At 43.0% G+C, this 23318-nt stretch overlaps 1 protein-coding gene across 2 annotated transcripts; it reads left to right on the top strand.

Moving 5' to 3' along the window:
* Window positions 1–973: 973 nt before the first annotated feature.
* Window positions 974–11195, top strand: btbd10b (BTB (POZ) domain containing 10b). 2 transcript variants are annotated; one of them, XM_085354866.1, is made up of 9 exons: window positions 974–1042; window positions 1407–1554; window positions 5186–5379; window positions 5792–6107; window positions 6250–6352; window positions 8053–8173; window positions 9074–9271; window positions 9357–9467; window positions 10114–11195. In XM_085354866.1, exons 2-9 carry the CDS (start codon window positions 1454–1456, stop codon window positions 10443–10445), a joined length of 1476 nt encoding a protein of 491 aa, XP_085210992.1. In that variant the 5' UTR covers window positions 974–1042; window positions 1407–1453; the 3' UTR covers window positions 10446–11195. The 2 variants fall into 2 exon arrangements, with proteins under 2 accessions (XP_085210992.1, XP_085210991.1); XM_085354865.1 differs by having other exon boundaries at window positions 5183–5379.
* The last annotated feature ends 12123 nt before the right edge of the window (window positions 11196–23318 follow it).

Raw genomic sequence — 23318 nt, 5'->3', positions numbered from 1 at the left:
TAGCATAACTGTAGGCTGAACTGATACCTGGTTAGATTTATCAACACTTTGTGTTTACTCCTAGTTTTAATTAATCTTTAATCATTTTTTTTGTTATATTCTGCAGTTTTACCTCAAACTGTGCACAATGGAATATGGAAGCTTCTTTCCACCACTAAAGTTGAATAAATAAAAAATAATTAAAAACAAAATCTGCCAGGCAGAGCAAAGTTGAAAGTAAGTAATTATCTCAAAATTTCAAGTCTGGGGAGGTTAAAATTCTGTATTATGTAATTCAAAATTTCGAGATACTAACTTGAAATTTTGACTTATGGATAGAAAAAAATCATTAGTTGAAGAAATAAGCTTCCATAGTAGACAGATCAGTTCAGTGCTAATCAGTGGGAACTGCTGATTATAGAGTCTAAAATAGTGCTATATTTATTATATAATAAATTAATGCACATGTTAATGGGTGTTTTAATTATAAATGCAATTACATTCTTCAATATCTGCTGTCAGTTCTCCACATAAGCTGAGTTACATGTACATGAAAACATATATTTATTTATTTACTTTTATTTATTTATTTTGTACCTTATTTCATATTTCTTTTTCTTTCCTTTTCTCCACGGTTTATTTTGTCTTTTATAGGCTTACAAATATCGGTACTAGTATCTTCACATTTTGGATTTTTTTTCATGAATAAAGGAAACTTTAAAAAAAAAAAAAGCAATCGCACACGCAACATATCGCGACACTTGAGGGACTCGGTCATCTTTCTTTTGACTTTTTTGAAGAAAAAGAAAAACTTCTTCTATTACCTACTGAAAACAGGTCAGTCACCTGTAGTACATTTAATTTTTCAACTCTTTAACTTTTGAGACACGTTTGATCGGCGAGCGTAGCAATGACTTTGAAATGTAGTTTTAAGTGCGTCAGCACGTCGAGCCGTTAACGGTCGTCACGTCGTACGTCAGCTGGGTGAGTGTTTTGAAAGGAAATGACTGGTTAGCTGGCGAGCAAGTGGGATTATACTGCAGCGGAAACCGTAGCCAGCTAGGTAGCTGTTTTTTCCTGTATCTTTCCTGTATCAAATCATGTCTATGGACACTCTTGGAGCATGTTTACTAGCCATTCTGCGTCTCGGAAGTTTGTTCTGATATTGTTGTAACGTACCGCTGGTAATACTGCTAATGCTAGTTAGCTAACTAGCTAGCTATGCTAAAATAGCAAAGTCGTCTCACAGCAACGTCGACAACGTTTAATTTGATAACAGCGATAAACCTGACAATCAATCTTTGTTCAACTCAAGCTTGGCTGCACAACCTAGCTTTTTTGTTAACCGACAGCAGCTACCTGTGGATTTTACACTAGGCTGACCAGGGAATTAAACTGACTTGTTGATTTCGCCATTTGTCGAACAGATTATGAACGGTGAAAGATCCAGACCGGGCTACCCCCTGTCCGGGTGATGGCAGCTCGTCTGCCGTCATATGACAGCAACTCCAGTGATACAGAAAACTGGGAACGAAAAACAGCGAGCCGACCGCGCAAACTCTGCAGGCATTCAAGGTGAGCCAGGTGAAAATATATGGAGTTGTAAAGTTCACAGCAACAGTCACATACGCCCTGTTCTAGGGATATCACAAGAGAAAGTATCGGTTTGCTTATGTGTATCTTTTGCATCCGTCCTGCTTTGTATTAACTCATAGGCGTAACCCCTATGAATATAAATTTGGCCTAGCACTTTCCCTGTAACTCAATGATTGCGTGATACTGGATACTGGTGTTAGTCCACTGAGAAAATTTTTGAAAATCAAATAATATTGCCTGTTTATGGCAGTATTTAACGTTTTCAATATATGGAAATGTGATGGAGTTGACTTCCCATGGGTTTGAGATTGCCCAAAGGCTCAAACTTACTTTTCACTTATCTTTCACATATTTATCTGTGATGTTAAGTGAATAACACCAGAGGTGAGGGGAGCCACCAGGCTGAAGAAGGAGATCTATCGCTCTTGGTAAGCCTGTGGGACTCCGGAGACAGCCGACAGGTATCGACAGGCCAAGCGGAATGCGGCTCGGGCAGTGGCTGAAGCAAAACTCGGGTGTGGGAGGAGTTCGGAGAGGCCATGAAAAAAGACTTTTGGACTGCCTCGAAGAGATTCTAGTGCTCTACCTGCACTGTGTATAGTGCTGGCGGAGCGCTGCTGACTTCGACTGAGAAAATTGTCAGGCGGTGGAAGGAATACTTTGAGGACCTCCTTAATCCCACTGACACGTCTTCCGAGGAGGAAGCAGAGTCTGGGGATGAGGGGAATGACCCGCCAATTTCCGGAGGCGAGGACACTGAGGCAGTTAAACAACTCCTTGGTGGCAGAGCCCCTGGCGTTGATGAGGTCCGCCCCAAATTCCTGAAGGCTCTGGACGTTGTAGGGCTGTCCTGGTTGACACGCCTCTACAATGTTGCGTGGAGATCAGGGGCAGTACCCCTGGACTGGCAGACCGGGGTGGTGGTCCCCATCTTTAAGAAGGGGGACCGGAGGGTGTGTTCAAACTACAGTGGGATCACATTCCTCAGCCTCCCTGGGAAAGTCTATGCCAGGGTGCTGGAAAGGAGAGTTTGTCTGCTAGTTGAACCTCTGATACAGGAGGAACAATGCGGTTTTTGTCCTGGTCGCGGAACACTGGACCAGCTCTTTATCCTCTCAAGGATACTTGAGGGTGCATGGGAGTTTGCCCAACCAGTCTACATGTGTTTTGTGGACTTGGAGGAGGCATTCGACCGTGTCCTGTGGGAGGTTCTGCGGGAGTATGGGGTGTCTGGCCCGTTGCTACGGGCCATTCGATCCCTATACAACCGTTGCAAGAGCTTGGTTCGCATTGCCGGCAATAAGTCGGACTCGTTCCCGGTGGGTGATGGGCTCCGCCAGGGCTGCCCTTTGTCACCGATTCTGTTCATAATTTTTATGGACAGGAATTCTAGGCGCAGCCAAGTGGCGGAGGGCTTTCACTACGGTGGCCTCAGAATCTCGTCTCTGCTTTTCGCGGATGATGTGGTTCTGTTGGCTTCATCGGGTGAAGGCCTCCAGCTCGCACTGGAACGGTTCCCAGCCAAGTGTGAAGCAGCGGGAATGAGGATCAGCACCTCCAAATCTGAGGCCATGGTTCTCAGCCGGAAAAGGGTGGAGTGCCCACTCCGGGTGGGTCGGGAATGAGTTCCCTCTCCCTGCCAGGTCTGGGCTTCTCTCCTTAGGCTGCTGCCCTGTCCCGGCCCCGGATGAAGATGGATTGATGGATGTTAATAGGGCTGCCACAAACGATTATTTTGATAGTCGACTAGTCACCGATTATTTTTGCGATTAGTCGACTAATCAGATCATCATCCATTAGCTTATTGCACCAGCAGCATCTGCTCTTATATAACTATCATTAGCTTACAGCTTTAAGTGTTTAAGGTCTGTGCTAACTAAAAATAAAGACAAGATGATAGTTTATTAAATTTTAATGAAATTTGCAGATTGTTTCGGTGAAGTTTAATAAACTCCTTGCTATCTAAAATATAACAGGACACTGGAGTATATTCTGGAGCATCTCACACTTCTGATAATCAGCTGTCTGCTTGACGTTTATTCAGCTGTGTAAAAACTATAACTTTAATCTCAGACAAACTGATTTACTCAGGAACAAATAAAATACTAAAAAAAAAAAAGCCAAACAATAACATTTTAAGTTATCTAAGTGACTCATATATATTTAACCTGAGTAGCGAAAGACGGCGGTGGGTTTGAAAACGATTTGCGGGGAGTCCGGTGTTCTCACGGCGCTAGTGAGCCTAGCCCCCGGCTCGCTAACGAGCTAGTGGGTAACAGATGTCTCCGAAAACGTCGGAGCGCTTTTGAAAATATGTGGTGTCCTGATAAACTGAGCAGATATTTGAGGTTTACACAGCTACATTCTCGCCTGAAAATATGTTAAACGTTTATTTTGTGACCCAGAAAGAATAATAAGAGTAACATTAAAACTAACTAGCTGCCGCCATTGTTGGAAACTGCGCTGGGCCGCGCTATGAATTCTGGGACACAGCTGCTTCTTCTTCTTCTTCTTCGGGGTTTAACGGTAGCTGACATCCTTGTACATGCAATGCTGCCATCTTCTGTTTCAGTCCGTTATTACACTCTTAAATCCTGCCACTTATTCCTGCGTCTTTTGTGATCTTACAAAGTTTCAAACGACGCGTCGACTATTAAATCAGTCGTCGACGATTTTGATAGTCAACGTAATCGTGACTAGTCGACAAATCGTGGCAGCCCTAGATGTTAAGTGAATATTTACTGAAGTAATAACGTGTTCGTGATGACCACATGGAGCTCTGTGTAGCCTTTCCTTACTTTCTTGTTAACTCATCTGCCAGCCTTATCTTTATCTGCTTTATAATTTAGTCTCCTACCTTTTGAAGGCATGTTTCCTGTAGCACTTTAGGTATATAGTTATGACAGTGACTTGGTATTAACTAGCTTAATACATGCCTATGAATTTCTTGGTTATTTCTGGAAATTTGGTGAGCAAAATGAAACTCAAGCTTGAGTATCTGTGAATGGCTAAAAGGTTAAACAAAACTTTTTTTTTTTTTCCTTTTTCCCTTTCCTTTTTTTTTTTTACCCTGTAGCTCTGCTTCTAATTGTGAATTTTATTCTTTCTCTGATTGTTGTTTTTTTTTTAAACACTAAGAAGATTTGGTCTTTGATAAATTAATGGTTAGCTCTATTGTGTCTTTTTCCCATTTGAATTTTAATCTACTTTTATTTATAACTGCTCATACTGTTTATTTAGAAATGAAATTTCTAAATAAACATAAAATAAGCATGTCAAAACTCTGATATGATTTTCTTTCAAATTAAATATCAAAGGTAATAGTATCTATATTTGACTGCAATACACAATGTGCGGCTTGTTACTGTTTTATTAAAGTAGAATCTGGTTGGTCTGGTTGGTCTGGTGGTTAGTTTTAAATGTCTTTATGAAGCTTGTTGGCACTACTACAGTTGTTTGTAGGGCAAATGACCTAAGCCAAAAGCTGTGACAGCCATGTTGAGTGAAATGTGTTCCACATTGTGCGTCATAAAACTATGAAATACCAATATCCTCTGGCCTTGAGAAAGGGAGGAGGTGCATTACACATGCTTTTGTGTTTCAAAAGCAGCAGCCAAGCCCGTACGTCTCAAGTGAAGGAAGAACATAGGAAGATGAGCTTACATGGTGCCAGCGGGGGCTGTGACCGCTCACGTGACCGCCGCCGCTCCAGCGATCGCTCCAGGGACTCCTCGCATGAGAGAGAAGGCCAGCTTACCCCTTGCATTCGCAACGTCACATCACCCACCCGCCAGCACAACAGTGGTGAGTGTGCGTGGAAAGAATAGACGGCTTATATGGGTGTCATGTTGGAGTTCTGCAGCTTTTGGCAAGCTCTGTTAAACAGCTGACCAAATTTATCAACTTGCAGCTCAGACATGGTTTAGGTCTCCTGCTTTTGGCTGTGAGCAGATCAAGGCAATGCTTATCCACCTGTGTTTAGACCAAGACCGAGAAGTTTGACTGCCTACATGTCAAATGTTATGAGTGGGACCTTGTGTATATATACAATGTGTATATTGCAAAGAAATACAAAATTCTTTTACAAATCTTAGCTGCAAACTAAAATGTTACTACAAACTAGGCACTTTTTTTCTATCTGGATTTTGATCTTTGATTTGGACATTAAAACCAAAGATGATTTCTCCATGGTGATTCATTCCGCCCGCCCGTCTAGATCGTGATCGAGATGGCGGCTCGTCATCGAGGCCCAGTAGTCCGCGGCCTCAGAGAGTCTCACCCAGCGGTTCCAGCAGCAGTGGGGTGGTGAGCAGTCGCAACAGTAGCTTGTCCAGCACCGAGGGCACTTTCAAAAGCTTGGCAGCTGGAGAAATGGTTTTTGTCTATGAGAATCCTAAGGAAGGGGGAGCCGGTGGCACAGTTGGAAACCGAAACATTCGGACCTCAGAGAGAGTCACTCTGATTGTTGACAACACACGCTTTGTAGTGGATCCTTCTATCTTCACTGCACAGCCCAATACCATGTTGGGCAGGTAAAGTATATTTTAATCCTCGTTATCCTTGTCTTTAGTCATCATAGCTGTAACAACTGAAACTTAAATAAAAATTAAATATTCACGCATATAAGTATAGATCTGTGAGTTGGGGGAATAAATCAAAGTTTCTTTTGCACAGAATGTTTGGATCTGGAAGAGAACATAATTTCACACGGCCCAACGAGAAAGGGGAGTACGAAGTGGCTGAGGGGATTAGCTCAACAGTTTTCAGAGCAATTCTGGTTAGTTTCTCTTTTACATAATCCTTGTATGCATAAATAATTGTGAGGTAAATGTTGGATACACACTTATGCTGAATGATTTTTATCTGTGTCGCATTATTATTAAAAGATATTAAGCTATCGTGGGATCATTTTAGCTCACTGGGTAGAGTAGGCAACCCAAACAATCTGCCCTAAGGCCATCTACTTCCCCTGGTCTTTCTAATCTTCTCTTTACTGTCGAATCACAACGGAGGCTTAAAAAGCTCTGAAAATGTATCATAAATAAATAAAATAACACAATCAAGTCAACAAAAATCTACTTCCTTGCTCTTTTAACCAAACTTAAATATTTTACACAGGGCTATAAAGTCAGTTCTTAACAGGCTGCCTTTATTGCTTTTGTATAAGATGTAACACCAATCTCTGATGTCACAATTTTTAAATATATCAGCATTTGCTCATTAATGCTTCCACAGCAGAATGTAGAAGGAAATTGTGAATAAAACTCCCACTGGGATGTGTTCTTCCAATCTTTGTGGGACATATAACACCTGTTAGCCTTGAGCGACACACTATATTTTCCTTACCTGGATCCCCGTGTGTGTGAGGAGTTGTCTGAGCCTCTGCTGTGAAAGTCTATCAAAGTTCAATGCGGCCAGAGATGACACAAAACAAATGTGCAGTTATTAGTGTTGAATATTTTTTTTGTTTTTGTTTTTTCTACATTGATATTGACTTGTGAATTTTTAATTTTTTCAATTATTTGCGCTGTATGATCAGGATGTTGAATTAATACAGCCCCCACCCCATCCGCATGACCATTACGGATGGGGTCATGTTTAAATTACTTAATTTACTGGTATAGCAGTGTTATTGAAAAATGCATATAATGCCTGAAATTTAGAGTAGTGTACTGGTTCCTATGGTTTACTATCAAGCAGTAATATAAACAGTAGATCATAATACAGATGGTGCTGAAATAAAACTAGTTTTAAACTAAAGTAGTTTTAAATTAAAAAAATAAATAAATAAACATTATATAATACCCATAATTCAGGTAGAATATTACTCAGCATGGGCTGTTTTGTACTGTCTACATTACATCTAATTAGCGACTGATTGCTCATGTTGAAACTCTTAAGTAGATATATGTTGGAAAATTGAATTTACTTTGCGATATGGTGAGTGAGTAGTACGCAGTTTACTGAGAAAGCTGCAGTTGGTGAGTTCTAAGAAACGTACGATTAGATTAGGCTGCATTTTTGTTGTCTGATTCATCTAAAATGCACCAGAAACCAACCCTGCAGAAAACACTGCTGCAGCTATAACACAGTGCGTACCTGCTACAGCCCATTCAGGTATCTGAAGTGTATATGAGGCTGGAATGACAAAGCAAATCTGACTGATCTGAATCTGAGCTTTAATTCACAGTTTGACATTTGCATGGTGTTATCTGCTGCATCTAATTTCCTGCCAAACTGCATGTTACCTTTGGCCTACTAAAAACCCACCTCATAACAGTTCAACAGGCTCAGTAATGGAAGTCTCCTTTAACATGTGTAACTCTGAAACTGCTGTTAGAAAGCAAACTGAGATTCTGTTACCGGGTTCATTTTTATCAAAAGGGTTTTGATTTTGTTTGTAATTGTATGATTTAAGTTGATGGATAAATGGTGTTTTTAATGATTTCCTCTTTGTGATTTCTCTCTAATTGGCAGGATTACTACAAATCTGGGATAATCCGTTGTCCTGATGGAATCTCTATCCCTGAGTTGCGTGAGGCGTGTGACTATCTATGCATCTCTTTCGACTACAGCACCATCAAATGCAGAGACCTCAGTGAGTATTTCTTCTGGGACACTGAAGCTGTTAGTGTTGCATTAACAGTAGCAGCGCTGAGTATCATTGATCAGGGAGACTGCTCAGTGCCTCGTCACTTTGCAAGGCTTAACAAGATTGCAGCTAATTGATCATAATCACCAACCTGTGAGGATTTCAGATTTTTGGCTTTAAAGAAAAATACAGCTTTTAAGAACAAGCAATTTTCCCTGTACGTGTGTCTAAAACGTAGGATGTTTTATTATTATTTTTTTTTTAAGTCAGCAGGTAATTCTGGTTAATTACTATTTTCTTGTTTGTTTGTTTTTTCTTTTAGAGTTTTAGCCTATAATGAATAGAAAAACAAAATTTCTCAAATCCATATAGTCCTTATTCATGTGAAAGTGAGTTCAGGGCCACAACTTGTTGCATATCATCTATGACATTTCGTCTCCTTTCCTCCTCAACTTTTTGGGGTAAATATGTCTACAAATTTGATTCACGGTCATCTTGAGTGGGTTCTTTAAGGCTTTTCGGTGCACTGCAACACAATAGTGCCTGAAACTGATGGTTGCGAGACTGGACAGACCTTTTCTTCATTAGCACTGAAGATTTTGTAGCGGTACTTTGCTGGAATGGAGGCAAGGAAATGGTTGTTTGCTTACCTGTAAATTATTTGTTTGAATTTAAAACTACAAGTAGTATCCTGATCTGAAAGAAGCATTTTAATTAGGAATTCAGTTTTTATGAAGGCACCTCTGAAATAGCTCTGTGGTGAAAGATAAAGGCTACTTGCATGACAGTAGAGCAGAGGGCCTGTTTTTAGTTGTTTCAGGAGTTACTTGCTTACCTTTGTGCACTTTATAAAGTTTATGCTTATGATGGAAATTTTGAATTTAAAGTCTCACTCTTTGTTAACAGGTGCCCTGATGCATGAGCTGTCCAATGATGGAGCTCGGCGTCAATTTGAGTTTTACCTCGAGGAAATGGTTCTGCCTCTGATGGTGGCCAGCGCCCAGAGCGGAGAGAGGGAATGTCACATTGTAGTCCTTACCGATGATGATGTGGTTGACTGGGATGAAGAATATCCACCACAAATGGGGGAAGAGTATTCACAGAGTGAGTACCCACTAATTCAGAGCGTAGGCACACATCTCGGAGCACAGACGCACAATAAACCACCTTGTTTGTTTTCTCCTTGTAGTTATTTACAGCACAAAACTGTACAGATTCTTCAAGTATATCGAAAACCGAGACGTTGCCAAATCAGTTTTAAAAGAGCGGGGACTGAAGAAAATAAGGCTGGGCATTGAAGGTGAGCTGAATTTTTCAGTATTAAATATTGATGTCCTCTCTTTTTTTCTTTTTTTTTTTCCATTCTCATGAGTGGGAGAGAGATGTCTGACCTATATGAACAGTACAGAATATAACGACTCACTGCATACTGCAGATTTATAATTACAGATTTGTTTGGCAGCAAGCAAATTAATGCATAAAATAGCTAACAGCAGATGCCTCTTTGCAATCTGGATGTTATTAGAGTCAGAATCAAACAAATCAACTGTGGTCGGCGTGAGACAAAATATATTTTATTTAATAAAATGATATAATGGTTTTGTACCCAAACTGCTTTGTTCACTCAGTTTAACATCTGCCCAAGTTAATATGCAGTTGGAGTGCAGTATTATGTTCACATACCAGATGTAGACAATAGACATGCTGCTACCTGAATGTTTTTGTATGCTGTGACTGAAAAGACACGCCTAAAGTGGGAAGTCGATCAAACTAGAATAAGGTCATTTAGAGCCCAACACTTGGTAATGCATTGATTCCTTTTAAACAAATGGTCAGTCACATCACGTTCAGGGTGAGCCCCTCGCTTCTGGTGTTTGCTTTTTTGTATTCTGTGTTAACAAAAGTTAGCATAAACTGAGCCACTAGTGTTGTTGTCTCTCTGACAGGTTACCCTACGTATAAAGAGAAAGTCAAGAAAAGACCAGGAGGTCGTCCAGAGGTCATTTACAACTACGTCCAGAGGCCCTTCATCCGCATGTCCTGGGAAAAGGAGGAGGGTAAAAGCCGCCATGTTGATTTCCAGTGCGTAAAGTCCAAGTCGATCACCAACCTAGCAGCAGCAGCAGCTGACATCCCCCAAGATCAGCTGGTGGTGATGCACCCTGGCCCCCAAGTGGATGAACTGGATATCCTGCCTAATCACCCACCTAGTGGGAACCACTACAGCAACAACTACAGCAATGAGCCTGATCCTGATGCACCTTCACCTGCTGTCTGAGGACACGTTGGTCTTCTTTCAATGCCTCTGCCCCTCTCCTACTCTTCTAGTCCTACTCCCAGCATGCTGCAGCATGGAGCGCTAGGGGCACCATAACCATATTGCCTTGACACCTCCTTTGCAGCCTTAGAGCCTCAAGAACCTGGATGACTGTAGGAAAAAAAACACGAGGAACATAAGACTGGTGAAAATAACATTTCACTATTGTTTTCATTTTGGGGTTTTTGTTTTGTTTTTTACTTGACCAAAGGAAGGAATCTATTTTTGTTTGTGGGAAAAAATCTGTAAAAAAATATTATTAGCATTATTATTTACAATATTATTGTATCTTAATTTGATGGTTTTGACTGAGCACTCTTGTGGTGTCACTGTTTTTTCACAGGTTTTATTTCACTGATATCTTAGATTTTGATTCTCTCGGGTGGCCTAACTGCTAAATGGCTTTGATGGGGAAGGATACACAACTAGCTAAGGAGAGATTACATCTTTCTGGTCATGGAGAAAATCTGTTCTCACCACTTAGTCTCATGATCTCCAGTTGAACTCCTCTCAGATGTCTTTGATTCTTGTCATGGGATATGTAGTCATTGGCTGGATCTGATATGTGATGTTTTGCTCCTCCTGCAGCCAAGATATTAAGCAGAACACAGGCTGTTGTGGTCAGAATCTTTTATGTGCAAAGCTTGAAATTGTTGTTTAAAAATAAAACAAAATCATGAAATAAAGATGAACATTTAAAAAATATATATATATACACACAGTACAAAAATATGTGTGTATGTGTGTGTGCGTGCGTGTATCTATCTGTATATCTATCTATAGATCTAGATCTATATAGATATATAGATATAGGCAGGTATGTATATTGCATGCCTTATTGTAAAAGCCTAACAGGACCCAGGAGATGTTGCCCTCCAGAGGTAAGACTGACCAGATATGGTTAAATGCTAATGACCATTAAGAAGAAACATTTCTGCTCTATACAATTGGGTCGGAAACACTAAAAATAAATTCAGATTAATAATATAAATTTTTGTAATTATTACATTAAACCACTGATAATTCCAAATTAGATTCAATGTGATACCACAGACTGGTAACAGCAAACTGAACCACATTTAAAAAGCTTGAAGGGCTAAATATAATTTTTGTACTTACTTAAAAAATAAAATGACCTTTCTTCACACTGATATTTTTACTGCAGTTCATATACATATACATTTCCTATTTCATTTCTCCCTGAGTAGAAATGATAGCAAATAGAACCTGATAAGCTATTTAAAAGGAACCCCAACTATTATGACAAGTTACTCTAAATATGTTGCAAATTATCTCCACTACATAAAAACATACTTGAGAATAACTAAAAAAAAAAAAAATTGTTATTCATTAAATCTTTGTTGTTTAAAACTATTTTGGAGTCGCGGGAGCGGCCATGTTTTTTCGCACAATGCATTCAGGGATGATGACATGTAGCAGGGGAGATGCAGCAGATTGACCCGGAATTTATACAGAGTTCATTCCCGCCACAATGAAGGGATTTTCCGGAAGTGTTGTCAGATGTTACCTTGGTTACATAGGCCTAATGTAGAGTGGATTTTTTTTGGAAAACTTTATACAATCTGGCAATCTGAGAACAAAGCATGATGTATAGTGCAGCAAAGTCATGCTACATGTAATTAGCAACCACTTTATTAGGTACATCTGTTCCACTATTCATTGCAGTAATCCACAAATCTTATCCTTTTACATCAGCAGCAACTCAAAGCACTTAGGCATGTAAACATCCTCAAGGAAGCCTGCTGAAACCAAACCAAGCCTCAGATGAAGGAATGTGTATTGCTGTTGTTGTCAGATGGCCTGGTGGGAATATTTCATAGGAGTGGGTTTAAAAAAGAATTATAAGATTATACCTTGAATAATGTGATACTGATTCATTAAATGCTGAATTGATTTTTGAATAAATGTGTATTTTGTAAGAATCGCCAGAATCTCAGGTTAAAGCTATTTCAACAACCACTAAACAGCTAAAACAGCAAATGAAAGCAGGTAAACTTTCTTCCACACAAAGATGTAAACACAAAGTGCGGCCCGACACTTCAAAATCTGTGAGTTGTCGGCTCCACACCAGACACGCTGCCAGGGCTGAAAGCCAACATCTCACAGACTCTGAAGCTGCAGGTTTTTTTGTTTTGTTTTTCAAAAATGACCTCCCACAAGAAAGCTTAATTTCTGCCGTTTAATACAGAAAAAATTTAAACGTTTTAAATCATGCCAAATTGCAAAACGCTTAGCTGTGTCGTACAGATGATATTCAGTTGTACATCTCCTTTAAGCCCCAAGATGTTTCCAAACTACAGATTAGACTACATTAGAGGTTGGATGGCTGATAACTTTCTTCAACTTAATGAGGAGAAAATCAAAGTCCTTGTTTGTGCTCCCGATAAATTTGTGCCCAAGATTATGAAAAATTTAGGTCCTCTTGCTACATTTGGCAAATCCTCTATGGGATCTTGGAGTAAACTTTGACTCAGTTGACTTTGGATGCTCATGTTAAATCTCTGGTTTGCTCCTGTTATTATCATTTAAGAAACAGTGTTGTGTCCACTGTGTCATGCTCAGACCTCGAAATTGTCATACATGCATTTCTTTCATCTCATTTGGACTATTGTAATTCTTTGTTCACTTGTTTATGTAATGCCTCGTTGGAACGTCTGCAGGGTGTTCAGAATGCTGCTGCAAGGCTTCTGACCTAGTCTTCCAAGTACTCTCATGTCACACCCCTGCTGATCCAGCTGCAGTGGCTCCCCATTAAATTCAGTCTGCTTTAAGAATATGACTTTGACATTAGGGGCTCTGCATGAACAGGCACCGACATATATCAGAGATCGTTAATATCCATGCATCTCAAACAGGTCCCTAGGATAATGTGATCAGGGCTTGCTTGCTGGTTGTCCATCATACGAGGCTGAAAACAAAAGGTGACAGAGCTTTTGAAACTGTGGCCCCCAGAGTCTGGAACTCTCTCCATTTGAGCTTGGGATCTAGGGACTGACTGGTCTCTTTTAAAAAACAGCTAAAAACTCATCTGTTAAAACTTGCTTGTGGTTATTTTTTTGTGTGTGTGTTTTAGTTTCTCTGTAATTTTTATCTTGAAAAGTGCTATACAAATAAAATTTTACTTACTTTGTACTTACTTATTTTGCTATGTATAACGTTAGTTTTTCTGAAAATTCTAAGAAATTTCTTTATTAACAAAGTAAACTAAAAATAGTCTTTATTCTATTTTATAGTTTTAAAATTGGATTACAACATACTTGAACATGATATGATTGTGTTTTCACTGTCGGAGCTGTGGATCCATTGATAGCTTTAGTAATCTGAAAATTATTTATATTTTGATTTTTGTCGTTTTTCATTTGCATTAAGATAGGCCGATGCATGGTGATTCTCTGATGTGTATCTGTTTCTACCTGTGTTGATGCTAGCATGACTAAAGCTAGCCAAGAAGCAGTAAATATGTGAAGCAAAGGAGAAAGATATACTCATCAAATGAACAAAATCATAAGAATATAACACCAGCACTGCAAAATGTAACAAACATATGTTGATATCAAATAGTGTGTTATTTGAACTCTACATGAAACAATGACGCATCTTTTTCTTATAGATTTGTTATTTATTTTTCCCCCAATTGTACAAATTAGTCTGTGTTTGGCCTTAGTGTCCCAGAAATCATATTTATACAAAACTAAATACAACTCGTGAATATGTTTTAAATGGATGTTTCCTCACTTGATGACGAATCATCCATTTACATATTTGCTGAGAACTAAATCTGATGGCACTGAACTTATCAGTGGTTGTTTTAACAAAGCCCCCAAATCCCCTATGAGCAAGCACTTGGCGACAGTGGGGAGGAAAAACTCCCTTTTAACAGGAAGAAACCTCCGACAACACCAGGCTCAGAAAGGGGTGGCCATCTGTCGCGACCGAGTGGGGTTCAAATCTTCACTGAAATATCAGTTTTATATAAATATGATGTTGAGGCCAAAATACTAATAGGTTCATAGCTCTCACAACTCCTCTGCAAAGGATTTCCCTAAGAGAGAGAAACAGTGGTTATCAAGAACTTGAGCACATTACCTACATATAAATATATGAATAATTATAAATTTGTTGGGTTTTGTTTAACAATGTCAGAAGGAGAGAGGCACTGAGGCACAGTCTTCCGCCCCCCGACGCTCCTGCTGTGCCTCCTCCTTCTGACAGGAACACAGACAACTCACAACTTCCTGGCCCTGTCGGCTCCTCTGCAGAGGGTTTCCCTAAGAAGGTGGACCTAGCAGGGTCACCGGGGGACGGGGAGCTGTGCCTCACGGCCCTCACTTCGTCGGAGAAACCCTCATGCAGAGTTCAGAAACTTGTGTGTTGAGTATGTCGCTGTGAGCCTCCACCATTTACTGGTGGGTGCAGCCTGAACTGTCTAGAGACAGACCAGACCAGCTGCACAACACAGACACTTCAAACCTGAGGACAAAAACTAAGAGAACAGAAAAAGGAAAGGAAACTTAGCTTACAACCATGCAGCGCTACAGGAGACGGCAGCACTGCAGAGATGAGGACCGGCACCTGTTTGAAAGAGACAAATACACACAAACACACACAACAACAGACGAGAAACAAACACAGAGAGAGGAAAAAGTGGTTATACAGAACTTGAGGACATTACCTACATGTAAATATAGAAATAATTATAAATTTGTTGTGTTTTCTTTAACAATGTCAGAAGGAGAGAGGCACTGAGGCACCGTCTTCCACCCCCCGACGCTCCTGCTGCGCCTCCTCCTTCTGACAGGAACTGCCTACAGAACAAGCATGAATGATGCCTGAGTGGACAAACACAACTCACAAGTTCCTGGCTCTGTCGGCTCCTCTGCAGAGGGTTTCCCTAAGAAGGTGGACCTAGCAGGGTCACCGGGGGATGGGGAGCTGTGCCTCACGGCCCTCACTTCGTCGGAGAAACCCTCATGCAGAGTTCAGAAACTTGTGTGTTGAGTATGTCGCTGTGAGCCTCCACCATTTACTGGTGGGTGCAGCCTGAACTGTCTAGAGACAGACCAGACCAGCTGCACAACACAGACACTTCAAACCTGAGGACAAAAACTAAGAGAACAGAAAAATAAAGGAAACTTAGCTTACAACCATGCAACGCTACAGGAGACGGCAGCACTGCAGAGATGAGGACTGGCACCTGTTTGAAAGAGACAAATACACACAAACACACACAACAACAGACGAGAAACAAACACAGAGAGAGGAAAAAGTGGTTATACAGAACTTGAGGACATTACCTACATGTAAATATAGAAATAATTATAAATTTGTTGTTTAACAATGTCAGAAGGAGAGAGGCACTGAGGCACCGTCTTCCGCCCCCCGACGCTCCTGCTGTGCTTCCTCCTTCTGACAGGAACTGCCTACAGAACAAGCATGAATGATGCCTGAGTGGACAAACACAACTCACAAGTTCCTGGCTCTGTCGGCTCCTCTGCAGAGGGTTTCCCTAAGAAGGTGGACCTAGCAGGGTCACCGGGGGACGGGGAGCTGTGCCTCACGGCCCTCACTTCGTCGGAAAAACCCTCATGCAGAGTTCAGAAACTTGTGTGTTGAGTATGTCGCTGTGAGCCTCCACCATTTACTGGTGGGTGCAGCCTGAACTGTCTAGAGACAGACCAGACCAGCTGCACAACACAGACACTTCAAACCTGAGGACAAAAACTAAGAGAACAGAAAAATAAAGGAAACTTAGCTTACAACCATGCAGCGCTACAGGAGACGGCAGCACTGCAGAGGTGAGGACCGGCACCTGTTTGAAAGAGACAAATGCACACAAACACACACAACAACAGATGAGAAACAAACACAGAGAGAGGAAAAAGTGGTTATACAGAACTTGAGGACATTACCTACATGTAAATGTATAAATAATTATAAATCTGTTGTGTTTTCTTTAACAATGTCAGAAGGAGAGAGGCACTGAGGCACCGTCTTCCGCCCCCCGACGCTCCTGCTGTGCTTCCTCCTTCTGACAGGAACTGCCTACAGAACAAGCATGAATGATGCCTGAGTGGACAAACACAACTCACAAGTTCCTGGCTCTGTCGGCTCCTCTGCAGAGGGTTTCCCTAAGAAGGTGGACCTAGCAGGGTCACCGGGGGACGGGGAGCTGTGCCTCACGGCCCTCACTTCGTCGGAAAAACCCTCATGCAGAGTTCAGAAACTTGTGTGTTGAGTATGTCGCTGTGAGCCTCCACCATTTGCTGGTGGGTGCAGCCTGAACTGTCTAGAGACAGACCAGACCAGCTGCACAACACAGACACTTCAAACCTGAGGACAAAAACTAAGAGAACAGAAAAATAAAGGAAACTTAGCTTACAACCATGCAGCGCTACTGGAGACGGCAGCACTGCAGAGGTGAGGACCGGCACCTGTTTGAAAGAGACAAATACACACAAACACACACAACAACAGACGAGAAACAAACACAGAGAGAGGAAAAAGTGGTTATACAGAACTTGAGGACATTACCTACATGTAAATATAGAAATAATTATAAATTTGTTGTTTAACAATGTCAGAAGGAGAGAGGCACTGAGGCACCGTCTTCCGCCCCCCGACGCTCCTGCTGTGCTTCCTCCTCCTTCTGACAGGAACTGCCTACAGAACAAGCATGAATGATGCCTGAGTGGACAAACACAACTCACAAGTTCCTGGCTCTGTCGGCTCCTCTGCAGAGGGTTTCCCTAAGAAGGTGGACCTAGCAGGGTCACCGGGGGACGGGGAGCTGTGCCTCACGGCCCTCACTTCGTCGGAAAAACCCTCATGCAGAGTTCAGAAACTTGTGTGTTGAGTATGTCGCTGTGAGCCTCCACCATTTGCTGGTGGGTGCAGCCTGAACTGTCTAGAGACAGACCAGACCAGCTGCACAACACAGACACTTCAAACCTGAGAACAAAAACTAAGAGAACAGAAAAAGGAAAGGAAACTTAGCTTACAACCATGCAGCGCTACAGGAGACGGCAGCACTGCAGAGATGAGGACCGGCACCTGTTTGAAAGAGACAAATACACACAAACACACACAACAACAGACAAGAAACAAACACAGAGAGAGGAAAAAGTGGTTATACAGAACTTGAGGACATTACCTACATGTAAATATAGAAATAATTATAAATTTGTTGTTTAACAATGTCAGAAGGAGAGAGGCACTGAGGCACCGTCTTCCGCCCCCCGACGCTCCTGCTGTGCTTCCTCCTCCTTCTGACAGGAACTGCCTACAGAACAAGCATGAATGATGCCTGAGTGGACAAACACAACTCACAAGTTCCTGGCTCTGTCGGCTCCTCTGCAGAGGGTTTCCCTAAGAAGGTGGACCTAGCAGGGTCACCGGGGGACGGGGAGCTGTGCCTCACGGCCCTCACTTCGTCGGAAAAACCCTCATGCAGAGTTCAGAAACTTGTGTGTTGAGTATGTCGCTGTGAGCCTCCACCATTTACTGGTGGGTGCAGCCTGAACTGTCTAGAGACAGACCAGACCAGCTGCACAACACAGACACTTCAAACCTGAGGACAAAAACTAAGAGAACAGAAAAATAAAGGAAACTTAGCTTACAACCATGCAGCGCTACAGGAGACGGCAGCACTGCAGAGGTGAGGACCGGCACCTGTTTGAAAGAGACAAATACACACAAACACACACAACAACAGACGAGAAACAAACACAGAGAGAGGAAAAAGTGGTTATACAGAACTTGAGGACATTACCTACATGTAAATGTATAAATAATTATAAATCTGTTGTGTTTTCTTTAACAATGTCAGAAGGAGAGAGGCACTGAGGCACCGTCTTCCGCCCCCCGACGCTCCTGCTGTGCCTCCTCCTTCTGACAGGAACTGCCTACAGAACAAGCATGAATGATGCCTGAGTGGACAAACACAACTCACAAGTTCCTGGCTCTGTCGGCTCCTCTGCAGAGGGTTTCCCTAAGAAGGTGGACCTAGCAGGGTCACCGGGGGACGGGGAGCTGTGCCTCACGGCCCTCACTTCGTCGGAGAAACCCTCATGCAGAGTTCAGAAACTTGTGTGTTGAGTATGTCGCTGTGAGCCTCCACCATTTACTGGTGGGTGCAGCCTGAACTGTCTAGAGACAGACCAGACCAGCTGCACAACACAGACACTTCAAACCTGAGGACAAAAACTAAGAGAACAGAAAAATAAAGGAAACTTAGCTTACAACCATGCAGCGCTACAGGAGACGGCAGCACTGCAGAGGTGAGGACCGGCACCTGTTTGAAAGAGACAAATACACACAAACACACACAACAACAGACGAGAAACAAACACAGAGAGAGGAAAAAGTGGTTATACAGAACTTGAGGACATTACCTACATGTAAATATATAAATAATTATAAATTTGTTGTTTAACAATGTCAGAAGGAGAGAGGCACTGAGGCACCGTCTTCCGCCCCCCGACGCTCCTGCTGTGCCTCCTCCTTCTGACAGGAACTGCCTACAGAACAAGCATGAATGATGCCTGAGTGGACACACACAACTCACAAGTTCCTGGCTCTGTCGGCTCCTCTGCAGAGGGTTTCCCTAAGAAGGTGGACCTAGCAGGGTCACCGGGGGACGGGGAGCTGTGCCTCACGGCCCTCACTTCGTCGGAGAAACCCTCATGCAGAGTTCAGAAACTTGTGTGTTGAGTATGTCGCTGTGAGCCTCCACCATTTACTGGTGGGTGCAGCCTGAACTGTCTAGAGACAGACCAGACCAGCTGCACAACACAGACACTTCAAACCTGAGGACAAAAACTAAGAGAACAGAAAAATAAAGGAAACTTAGCTTACAACCATGCAGCGCTACAGGAGACGGCAGCACTGCAGAGATGAGGACCGGCACCTGTTTGAAAGAGACAAATACACACAAACACACACAACAACAGATGAGAAACAAACACAGAGAGAGGAAAAAGTGGTTATACAGAACTTGAGGACATTACCTACATGTAAATATATAAATAATTATAAATTTGTTGTTTAACAATGTCAGAAGGAGAGAGGCACTGAGGCACCGTCTTCCGCCCCCCGACGCTCCTGCTGTGCTTCCTCCTTCTGACAGGAACTGCCTACAGAACAAGCATGAATGATGCCTGAGTGGACAAACACAACTCACAAGTTCCTGGCTCTGTCGGCTCCTCTGCAGAGGGTTTCCCTAAGAAGGTGGACCTAGCAGGGTCACCGGGGGACGGGGAGCTGTGCCTCACGGCCCTCACTTCGTCGGAGAAACCCTCATGCAGAGTTCAGAAACTTGTGTGTTGAGTATGTCGCTGTGAGCCTCCACCATTTGCTGGTGGGTGCAGCCTGAACTGTCTAGAGACAGACCAGACCAGCTGCACAACACAGACACTTCAAACCTGAGGACAAAAACTAAGAGAACAGAAAAAGGAAAGGAAACTTAGCTTACAACCATGCAGCGCTACAGGAGACGGCAGCACTGCAGAGATGAGGACCGGCACCTGTTTGAAAGAGACAAATACACACAAACACACACAACAACAGACAAGAAACAAACACAGAGAGAGGAAAAAGTGGTTATACAGAACTTGAGGACATTACCTACATGTAAATATAGAAATAATTATAAATTTGTTGTTTAACAATGTCAGAAGGAGAGAGGCACTGAGGCACCGTCTTCCGCCCCCCGACGCTCCTGCTGTGCTTCCTCCTCCTTCTGACAGGAACTGCCTACAGAACAAGCATGAATGATGCCTGAGTGGACAAACACAACTCACAAGTTCCTGGCTCTGTCGGCTCCTCTGCAGAGGGTTTCCCTAAGAAGGTGGACCTAGCAGGGTCACCGGGGGACGGGGAGCTGTGCCTCACGGCCCTCACTTCGTCGGAAAAACCCTCATGCAGAGTTCAGAAACTTGTGTGTTGAGTATGTCGCTGTGAGCCTCCACCATTTACTGGTGGGTGCAGCCTGAACTGTCTAGAGACAGACCAGACCAGCTGCACAACACAGACACTTCAAACCTGAGGACAAAAACTAAGAGAACAGAAAAATAAAGGAAACTTAGCTTACAACCATGCAGCGCTACAGGAGACGGCAGCACTGCAGAGGTGAGGACCGGCACCTGTTTGAAAGAGACAAATACACACAAACACACACAACAACAGACGAGAAACAAACACAGAGAGAGGAAAAAGTGGTTATACAGAACTTGAGGACATTACCTACATGTAAATGTATAAATAATTATAAATCTGTTGTGTTTTCTTTAACAATGTCAGAAGGAGAGAGGCACTGAGGCACCGTCTTCCGCCCCCCGACGCTCCTGCTGTGCCTCCTCCTTCTGACAGGAACTGCCTACAGAACAAGCATGAATGATGCCTGAGTGGACAAACACAACTCACAAGTTCCTGGCTCTGTCGGCTCCTCTGCAGAGGGTTTCCCTAAGAAGGTGGACCTAGCAGGGTCACCGGGGGACGGGGAGCTGTGCCTCACGGCCCTCACTTCGTCGGAGAAACCCTCATGCAGAGTTCAGAAACTTGTGTGTTGAGTATGTCGCTGTGAGCCTCCACCATTTACTGGTGGGTGCAGCCTGAACTGTCTAGAGACAGACCAGACCAGCTGCACAACACAGACACTTCAAACCTGAGGACAAAAACTAAGAGAACAGAAAAATAAAGGAAACTTAGCTTACAACCATGCAGCGCTACAGGAGACGGCAGCACTGCAGAGGTGAGGACCGGCACCTGTTTGAAAGAGACAAATACACACAAACACACACAACAACAGACGAGAAACAAACACAGAGAGAGGAAAAAGTGGTTATACAGAACTTGAGGACATTACCTACATGTAAATATAGAAATAATTATAAATTTGTTGTTTAACAATGTCAGAAGGAGAGAGGCACTGAGGCACCGTCTTCCGCCCCCCGACGCTCCTGCTGTGCCTCCTCCTTCTGACAGGAACTGCCTACAGAACAAGCATGAATGATGCCTGAGTGGACACACACAACTCACAAGTTCCTGGCTCTGTCGGCTCCTCTGCAGAGGGTTTCCCTAAGAAGGTGGACCTAGCAGGGTCACCGGGGGACGGGGAGCTGTGCCTCACGGCCCTCACTTCGTCGGAGAAACCCTCATGCAGAGTTCAGAAACTTGTGTGTTGAGTATGTCGCTGTGAGCCTCCACCATTTACTGGTGGGTGCAGCCTGAACTGTCTAGAGACAGACCAGACCAGCTGCACAACACAGACACTTCAAACCTGAGGACAAAAACTAAGAGAACAGAAAAATAAAGGAAACTTAGCTTACAACCATGCAGCGCTACAGGAGACGGCAGCACTGCAGAGATGAGGACCGGCACCTGTTTGAAAGAGACAAATACACACAAACACACACAACAACAGATGAGAAACAAACACAGAGAGAGGAAAAAGTGGTTATACAGAACTTGAGGACATTACCTACATGTAAATATATAAATAATTATAAATTTGTTGTTTAACAATGTCAGAAGGAGAGAGGCACTGAGGCACCGTCTTCCGCCCCCCGACGCTCCTGCTGTGCTTCCTCCTTCTGACAGGAACTGCCTACAGAACAAGCATGAATGATGCCTGAGTGGACAAACACAACTCACAAGTTCCTGGCTCTGTCGGCTCCTCTGCAGAGGGTTTCCCTAAGAAGGTGGACCTAGCAGGGTCACCGGGGGACGGGGAGCTGTGCCTCACGGCCCTCACTTCGTCGGAGAAACCCTCATGCAGAGTTCAGAAACTTGTGTGTTGAGTATGTCGCTGTGAGCCTCCACCATTTACTGGTGGGTGCAGCCTGAACTGTCTAGAGACAGACCAGACCAGCTGCACAACACAGACACTTCAAACCTGAGGACAAAAACTAAGAGAACAGAAAAATAAAGGAAACTTAGCTTACAACCATGCAGCGCTACAGGAGACGGCAGCACTGCAGAGGTGAGGACCGGCACCTGTTTGAAAGAGACAAATACACACAAACACACACAACAACAGACGAGAAACAAACACAGAGAGAGGAAAAAGTGGTTATACAGAACTTGAGGACATTACCTACATGTAAATATAGAAATAATTATAAATTTGTTGTTTAACAATGTCAGAAGGAGAGAGGCACTGAGGCACCGTCTTCCGCCCCCCGACGCTCCTGCTGTGCCTCCTCCTTCTGACAGGAACTGCCTACAGAACAAGCATGAATGATGCCTGAGTGGACAAACACAACTCACAAGTTCCTGGCTCTGTCGGCTCCTCTGCAGAGGGTTTCCCTAAGAAGGTGGACCTAGCAGGGTCACCGGGGGACGGGGAGCTGTGCCTCACGGCCCTCACTTCGTCGGAGAAACCCTCATGCAGAGTTCAGAAACTTGTGTGTTGAGTATGTCGCTGTGAGCCTCCACCATTTACTGGTGGGTGCAGCCTGAACTGTCTAGAGACAGACCAGACCAGCTGCACAACACAGACACTTCAAACCTGAGGACAAAAACTAAGAGAACAGAAAAAGGAAAGGAAACTTAGCTTACAACCATGCAGCGCTACAGGAGACGGCAGCACTGCAGAGATGAGGACCGGCACCTGTTTGAAAGAGACAAATACACACAAACACACACAACAACAGACGAGAAACAAACACAGAGAGAGGAAAAAGTGGTTATACAGAACTTGAGGACATTACCTACATGTAAATATAGAAATAATTATAAATTTGTTGTTTAACAATGTCAGAAGGAGAGAGGCACTGAGGCACCGTCTTCCGCCCCCCGACGCTCCTGCTGTGCCTC

The sequence above is a fragment of the Diplotaxodon limnothrissa genome, linkage group LG1 (assembly GCF_057381915.1).
Source record: "Diplotaxodon limnothrissa isolate DT_005_m linkage group LG1, D_limnothrissa_male_GT1.1, whole genome shotgun sequence".
Taxonomy (NCBI): Eukaryota; Metazoa; Chordata; class Actinopteri; order Cichliformes; family Cichlidae; genus Diplotaxodon; species Diplotaxodon limnothrissa.
The sequence above is the reverse complement of the archived record's forward strand: the minus strand, read 5'-3'. Positions and strand labels throughout refer to the sequence as shown.

Bases quoted from the DNA above. Each gene is read 5' to 3' on its own strand.
- btbd10b (XM_085354865.1), top strand. From the start codon at position 1,454: ATGGCAGCTCGTCTGCCGTCATATGACAGCAACTCCAGTGATACAGAA. The intron at 6,108-6,249 runs GTAAAGTATATT...TCTTTTGCACAG, and splicing joins CCCAATACCATGTTGGGCAG to AATGTTTGGATCTGGAAGAG. The intron at 6,353-8,052 runs GTTAGTTTCTCT...TCTAATTGGCAG, and splicing joins CAGTTTTCAGAGCAATTCTG to GATTACTACAAATCTGGGAT.